The sequence below is a fragment of the Dioscorea cayenensis genome, chromosome 1 (assembly GCF_009730915.1).
Source record: "Dioscorea cayenensis subsp. rotundata cultivar TDr96_F1 chromosome 1, TDr96_F1_v2_PseudoChromosome.rev07_lg8_w22 25.fasta, whole genome shotgun sequence".
Classification (NCBI taxonomy): Eukaryota; Viridiplantae; Streptophyta; class Magnoliopsida; order Dioscoreales; family Dioscoreaceae; genus Dioscorea; species Dioscorea cayenensis.
Genome location: NC_052471.1, coordinates 24,349,478 through 24,357,642, shown reverse-complemented (window position 1 = coordinate 24,357,642; position 8,165 = coordinate 24,349,478). Strand labels below are relative to the sequence as shown.

At 35.1% G+C, this 8,165-nt stretch overlaps 1 protein-coding gene across 2 annotated transcripts; it reads left to right on the top strand.

Moving 5' to 3' along the window:
• The first annotated feature begins 2,914 nt into the window (after positions 1-2,914).
• On the top strand, positions 2,915-7,653 carry LOC120281172 (putative threonine aspartase). Of its 2 annotated transcripts, XM_039263275.1 has the most exons (12): positions 2,971-3,111; positions 3,267-3,317; positions 3,931-3,974; positions 4,051-4,149; positions 4,300-4,384; positions 4,660-4,741; positions 4,895-5,024; positions 5,990-6,168; positions 6,485-6,648; positions 6,780-6,900; positions 7,010-7,114; positions 7,417-7,653. In XM_039263275.1, exons 2-12 carry the CDS (start codon positions 3,271-3,273, stop codon positions 7,495-7,497), a joined length of 1,137 nt encoding a protein of 378 aa, XP_039119209.1. In that variant the 5' UTR covers positions 2,971-3,111; positions 3,267-3,270; the 3' UTR covers positions 7,498-7,653. The 2 variants fall into 2 exon arrangements, with proteins under 2 accessions (XP_039113700.1, XP_039119209.1); XM_039257766.1 differs by lacking the exon at positions 3,931-3,974 and having other exon boundaries at positions 2,915-3,111; positions 4,029-4,149.
• Positions 7,654-8,165: the final 512 nt, after the last annotated feature.

Genomic DNA, 8,165 nt, shown 5'->3' with positions numbered 1-8,165 from the left:
GACCTCACAATAGGTTATTAGTTGTTAACAAATGTTTTGACCTTATAGTAGGTTATTAGCTGTAAACCAATACTTTGGCCTCATGGTAGGTTATTAGCCTTTAAAAGCATGTATTTATAACACCTGTGAGTGCTAAAAGGCAATGGTGAAACCTTCCTTGAAGAGAATAGTTGTTAGTTCCATTAGGGCTGTGGGTTAGTAAATCACAAACTATATTTGTCAGAAAAAAAAATAATGTATAAATATAGAGTGAAAATCACATAGTTAAGGTACAGTAAAAATAAGATAAATAAGAAAATGGATAACAAATAGTATAATCTAATTAAAAAAAGGGAAAATTACTATTTACCCCCTACACTGTTTAAAATTTCCCAAATAACCCCTGCAAGTTATGAATACCGCGGACAACCCTTCCTTTATCATTTTACTTCCTTTTTACCCCTTGTAGGTCACTTGGATTGGGTCCATGTTGTGAAATTCCATCATTGCCCTTAAAAATGGTGGGAAAAAAAACGTCTAATCACATCATGTCTAACATTTTTTACATTTCTTTTTTATTTTCTGAAACAAACTTTGGAAGACTTTTATCCTTGTCATGTCTCTGTTTCCGTTTAAAATTATACAGTTTTTTGTTTAAACATAAATGTTTCCATTTAAAATTATCAAGTTTCTGTTTAAATATATCCGGTTTAAGTTTAAACAGAAATGATTTTAGTAGGTATTCGAATTCTACGAGCGTATCCGTCCCACCTCACGGTCACCGTGACGATTTAGTAGGCCTTCCTTACTCGTTAGATCATTTTGAAGTTTTTTCATTGCATGCCGGACAACGTTATGTAGGTGCTAACCATTTTAAAAACTTACTTCACTACCACGAGTGCGGACACAATCGTAGATCTTGCAAAGAAACTATCGCCAACTAAGCATAAATGATAACTCATATTCGTTACATATGTTTGCCACAACCTATCGCATATTATTGTAAATTTTGCTTGTTATTTATAAAATCGTTTTCATAAACAAACGCAAATTTAAATATGAAACAATGATATTTAAACATAAGCATAGTTGTATAAGTTAATTATTGATTAATTATCCCGGCTCGCTTAAAACTTAAGTTTTTTTCTCAACTATTATTGTCATGTCCTTGTTTCCGCTTTAAAAATTATACAGCTTTTTTTATTTAAGCATAAATGTTTCCGCTTTAAATTTATCAAGTCTCTGCTTAAAAATGTTATGTCTCTGCTTAAATATATCCAGCTTTTAGTTTAAACAGAAATGATTTTTTAGTAGGTATTCGGATTCTACGAGTGTATCCGTCCCACCCTCAAGGCCACCCCGACGATTTAGTAGGCCTTCCTTACTCGTTAGATCATTTTCAAGTTTTGTCATCGCATGTTGGACAACGCTTTTGTAGGCGCTAATCATTTAAAAAACTCATTTCACTATCACGAGTGTGAACACAATCGTAGATCTTGCAAAGAACTATCGCCAACTAAGCATAAATGATAACTCATATTCGTTACATATGTTTGCCACAAACTATCGTGATATTATTATACAGCTTTTGCTTTGTTATTTATGAAAAATCGTTTGTCAGAATAAAATGCAAATTTAAAAAAAGAAATGATGAAATTTAAATAGAAACTATCGTAGTTAAACGTAAAACATTGATATTTAAACATAAATTTTGAAACTTAAATAGAACAATCGATAGTTAAACGTAAAATAACAATATTTACATTCAAAAATTAAACCCCGGCCGTCCCTAGACAAATGTGGATCGAGTCGGACATCACAATGAAATTGCTAAACAATCGAAAAATCTCCTTCAACACAATATTATCGCTTTTGATTATGTACACAAACGAAAATGAAAAACAAACAAAACTCTTGCCGAAAAATCTTCCTACAAACTACAAGATCATCCAATAATCACACCATGAAACCGAAAAATTTCTCTTTCTAATAGAATACTTTAGAAATCAAACTAAAAAAAGAAACCCACGTAATATCAAAACAAAAGGAAATCGCACAACATCTTCAATCGGCATCCACCTCGCCTCAATACCTTGGAGCAGCAAACTAATGAAATGCCAAAGAGTTGAGTGGGAGTTCTTCTTCGAGGCAGATGGTCCAATCCTACGTAAGATGTCCGAGTAACGACAACTTTGAAAAAAAGGAAAAAGTCAAGAGATGAAGAGATGAAGAGAGAAAAAGAAACCAAAGACCAATAATGGTGTTCTCGGGGATTAACCAGAAAAAACGGATTCCTCTTAAAGAGAAAAAAATTATCTGCAAAGAAAAGGGCGCTATGGTCAAAACCACGCCTCACTTGCCACAACTTCCCATGCAAGGGATAATTTTCGTCCCAAAAAAATTTAAAACTAACTCCATTAAATGCTTGAGGGGTTTCAAATTCATCAGTATTTAAAAAGGAAGGGGTTTTTAGGGATTCCCAAATTAATGGGGTGTTTTTGAAAATATTAGAAACTTAGGGGGTTATTTTGGCAATTTCCACTTAAAAAAATTAAAAAAAATATGTACCTCAAAAGATATAGTTTGTTAATAGAAATAACAAATATATTTATCTAAGACCCCAAAATGTGTTTTTGCCAAGATGAAGAAAAAATTTATTTTTAAAGAAATCTAATGTTTTGGTGTTGGATTTTGACGCATGGTTTCTAAAACATAAAAATGAAGTTAAAAATAAATGAAAATGTAAAATAACAGTGTGAATGGGGGTTTAGCGAAGTCTAGATGAAGAAATAGATGAAGAATAGTACAGGACTGGAGTCGACCCATATCTAGACGGGCCAAGTGCCTGCTATTGCATGGGTGTTTAATTTTTGGGCCCATGTGGAGATAGTTTTGTGCCCATTGGGAAAAAGCCCAGGTAGCACTCAAACCCGGATGCTTCAGCTCCATCTTTCACTAGCCCGTACGATTCTGGTAGCAGGAGAGATGGCGGGTGATGGTGCTGAAAACCCTAACCCTAGATTCTTCGTTGCAGTCCACGTAGGGGCTGGCTTCCACTCTCCGTCCAATGAGAAGGCCTTCAAGCGAGCAATGAGGAGAGCCTGCCTCGCAGCTGCTTCAATCCTTCGCCAGGTTCTCCTTCAATTCCCTTGTTTGGTTTTATAAACAATTGTGATCTGCTATTAATCCATGTAGCTTCATTTATTTGATCATATGGTTTTTCCTTTGGTATGCGCTATGAAAAAGCTTTCTTTTTTGCTAATTGATGATATCTGACATATAAATAGACTGATGGTGGTTGTATGGATGCTGTTGCAGCTGCCATTCAAGTATTGGAGGTAATCATTTAGTTTTTGGTGTTATTTCATATATATGTGCTGTTGTTTTATCTAACCTTAAATAATCACTTTTTTTTAATTATTTATAATTCTGTGCTGTTTACTCTGGCATCTCTGTATTTGAATCCGTGAATATTACGGAGTTTATCAAAAGGATGTATTTAGTGGAAATTATTAGCAAGTGTCAGTAACTGCTAGATAATGTGACTTATTTTTTTCAGGGTAATGTTGCTATCATTTACTTGATTTTCTTTGTCAGCCTAAACTCAGAACACTGTTAAATACATGCCCCCAATTTTATTTTATAAAGGATCTTATGTTCTTGTTCTGTATGGTAATAAAAAAATTAGTGGTGGGTGAGACCTTGTTGGCTCTAACATAATCCATATGTTGCACATTTCCAATGATAGATGTCTTAATTTCTCAAGGTGCTTGTATGGCAATAATCTCTTACTTTGACTTGTGTATTAGTCTTTTCTAAAGAATTTAATCAACTGATCTAGTATAATGTGATTTGTTTTTTTCCTCAAACTTAGAAATATAAACTAATTTTAAATGAGAGACAAATTTGATACAATTGTAAGAGTTTGATTGGCATATTATTTACTTGCAGCCTTTCAAATCTGCATGTGGCTGTGGATCCTCTCTTTCTGATTGGTTACTACATTATCCTTTGTTTAAAATACCACAAATCTATAATTTCATGTCCAGGATGATCCAATCACTAATGCAGGCCGAGGTTCAAATTTGACCGAGGAGGGTCATGTACAATGTGATGCCTGTATAATGGATGGCAGCTCTGGAGCATTTGGAGCTGTTGGAGCAATACCTGGTACTTGTAGTTATTCCCCGATCTGAACTGCAAAATTGACTTGTTAGATTGGTTTCATAACTTTGTTATCAAGTCGCAAGTTACTTCATATTGTTTTTATCTAATTCTGATTAATTAACATCTGAAACCTTTTTATTTATTGTAGACCAGGTGTGCGAAACCCCATCAAAATTGCTACTTACCTGGTGAAAGAGCAAATGACAGGATCTTCTTTGCTTGGTCGATTGCCCCCAATGTACTTACCATGCCATTCTTACCTCTAGCCATGATTACATTTGTTTATACATTGGTGCCATTTAAGTAGGAAAGTAGCTATGACATATAATTATGCCTCATTGTGATTTTGTATTCTTATGATATTGTTGTAAACACAAGTCTGCATGTACCAATCATTTAAGATAGAAATTTCAATTCAACATGATGGTTTACTGAAGCTGGTTCAAATGTCATATTCTTAACTTTAGAATTCATGAATTTTATTTGGGTTGAACCTATTTTTTTCCCCTGTAGTTTCTTGGCTGGTGAAAGTGCACGTGAATGGGGAATGTCGAAGGGCATTGTCTTGCCGGAAACGATAGCAGAGGCTGAAGCAGTATACTGTGTTCTCTTCCATTTAATTTTCTTTGTATATTTGTCTTTTCAACTATAGCAACCTTGTATGTATAGACATGAAACTCTTAACCGTCTGGTTGTTGCACAAATTTGTTTAGGTTTATTTACAACTAATATATTCTTTTTGAAACAGTGGCTAGTGACCGAGAAGGCAAAAGCACAATGGTTGAGATACAAATCAATGCTTTTGAATGCCAAGAGACAGACTGAATCTTCCTCTGGCAGTAATCCTGGAACAACTAAAGTGGTGCTGACAAATTCAGGTGTGCTTTTATTTCTAATGAGGATTTAGTTTATGCTTACTCCGTTGACAAGGTTTGTTTGCAGCATTACAATAATCCATTGCCCCACCATTTAGCATCCATTTGTTATTTATATTGTGGCAATGCTACAGGTTGCTGTAGCGCTTGCAGAGATGTCAATTGTTTCATTCACATTCCTTCAGAGTAGAGTGCCATCCTGCCTGAAAAACTGTATTGCCAATTGTTGCTATTGAATATGCATCTGAAATCCACTGAGAAAGGATATTTCTCTTGCTTATATTGCAAGATATTTGTAGCATAATGCTAAGGCTAAAAAGCACCAACAATAATATTGCTTCTTCTTTTAGTCCAAGGCACTTTATTATTAATATTTATGGTATCTTTTTTGAAGTAAATGGAAGTGGATTTACTAGTAAAAACACTCCAAGATGCTAACTTTTTTTTGGTTTGATATATGTATAACCGTCGTACTTCTATCTTTTATTTGGTTGATTTACGCTTGTAATGCTCTATATTCATAGTCATTCTTGCCTATGACCAGGTGCAGTGCAGTAAACTAATGATATGTGCCATGTGGCAATACAAGCTAATCCTAACCATTAATAAATTATCCCTATGCCATGTGGCACATATCCAATAGTTTTGTTGCAATGCACCATAGTGTATATAAGAATTCCCCCCTTGTTAATTGGGCATGACATAACCCTACTCATTGTCTAACTCAACTAAAGTTCCTCCCATTAAGATCCACATAAGTAAACAAATTGGCTCTTAGTATTTTATTAATAGTCTCTGCATTTTCAATGTACATTGGGCACATATTAACCTTCCTCTCCATGTTTTTTTTTGTTTCATTGAATATTTATAGTTTGTATGTATTGGCAATTGCCAATTCAAATACAATCTAGATGCATGTATTTATTAATATTTTTCTCTTTTTGTTGGGTGTTTGTGTTCCTATTCAGGGGTGGGAGCACTATCTTGCAACATGGAAAAACATACCGTCGGTTCAGGTCAATCTCCGTGTATGAAGGATGACATTGGGCTAGAGCAAGATTGCATTATGGATACTGTTGGAGTTGTTTGCATGGACAGCCTTGGTCATGTTGCTTCAGGATCATCTAGTGGAGGTATTGCGCTAAAGGTAATAGTATTCTATACACAATATAAGGTCAAAGTATTCTGCAAGTTTGTCATCTAATATGCCAAACTTAACATGATACCATTTATGGGTAATCTAAGCTTGGTTTGGTTCACTTTAGTACAATGTCAGGTACAGTTGAGAGATTGTAAAAGCTTCATCTCTGATCAATATGAAAGTTTCCCATGTCAAAACTCAGGATATTTTCTTGTAATACTGGTCAATATAAATTCTGTTTATTGGTTGCATTTACAGAGTAGTGTGGGCTGTGAAATAAATACCATTGTCATGAATTGTAAAAGATCAATGGACTATGCAGGTTGAAGGTCGTGTAGGATTGGCAGCAATGTATGGTTCTGGATGTTGGGCTTCATGTAAAGATCCCTTTGGAGCCCCATTTGTTGTTGGTTGTTGTGCAACTGGTGCTGGCGAGTATCTAATGAAAGGATTTACATCACGTGAATGTTGTGTGTCATCATCACTGTATGCCTTTTAAACTTGATAATATAAGTGCATTCTTCTCATTACAATGTGTTGATTGCATTTGTTGGTTATCATCATTCTTATGCTGGATCATGTGTAAGTGATTTAACCTCATTTATTTTTTTAAATAGATCACAAGCTGGTCCAGCTGCTGCATGTACAAAGGTTTTGCGTTCTATTGTTCAAAATAGCAGTCAGCACTCTCATGATACAGGTTGTGGTGTGTTGTTTGTGCAGGCTGACATTCAGAAGGTATGCTTCCAAATTGTTTTTTTCTAATCTCTTCAAATCAAATTAGTTATTTCCTTCTGTGGTGTTGGACTATAAATATTCATAAAGCTCTTTGTTTTTTACCTTTAAGGATGCAGAGAACACTAACCTGTTGAAAACAGTTGAGCTCGTCGCAGCCTTTTCCTCTTCATCCTTCGGTGTAGGATATTTCGGCAACGCCATGACTTGCCCAAAGGTAACGTCTAATAGAAAATTATGTGCTGTATAGAATATTAGTCAATGGGTAAATTAGGAAAACAAAAATTTAATAATCCCAAGTTATATATTCATATGATATTTCGCTTGTCAATTTACAGTTAAGTGATTTTCTCGTGGCACTGTGACAATATTTTCATCTAACCTTAATTATCAGAAAACATCATAATGTCTATAATTTTTGTGTGATGAGAACCCAATTCTGAAAAGAATCATGATGCATTGCTAATTGTTCTTCCTTAGATATGATATATTTTTTATTTTTACTTTTTAATGCTACAGGTTTCCATACAGAGAAGTAAGAGAGCGCCTGGTGGCAATGACATCAATTTTTTTGCTGCCTGCATCAACCTTACCTCTTGAAAGCCTTGTTAGTGGTGATTTTCGTGATAGCTTTTCCATTGCCTTCTGTTGATGTTATAATTTACAACTACTGGAAAAATCCGGCAGACAGTTCTGTGTTTGAGTTTCTTGTAAAAACCTGAGATTGCTGAAAGCCAAGGTCAAAATGATTGTTCCTTTCTGAGACTGTTCTTTGTTAAGTTAAAATGGGATGATTTTTAATGAACATAAAGTTCCATCACTATTGTGCTACAATGTAGCTGATTTATTAAAGGTTTAAACAACCAGCGCAGCGTCGAATGCAAATTGAATGGAAAATATAAAACAACAAACCAACAAAGAGATTAATCAATTAGTAGATTTCTGAAGTGGCAAGTTTATCTGCAGCACAATTCCACTCCCTCGAAATAACTTAAATATTGAAACAATTGCTATTGTTAATAAGACGTTTGAGCGTTGTCAAAGCATTGGTTACCCTCCAGATGTTAAGAGTTGCTCTGTTGCTCAAGTGCTTGGGAAATGATAGCAATATGGAATTACGACTAAGCTTTCCTCTCCTCTCCCCTGCTACTGTTTCCCCTCTCCTCTTCCCCTCTTGTTATGGCAAGCGGGGGGCCAGATCCCTCATCCGTCCCGCAACGCCCCTCTCCCCCCTCCTGGGCTCAAATAGCCTCCAAACTCACCACGAC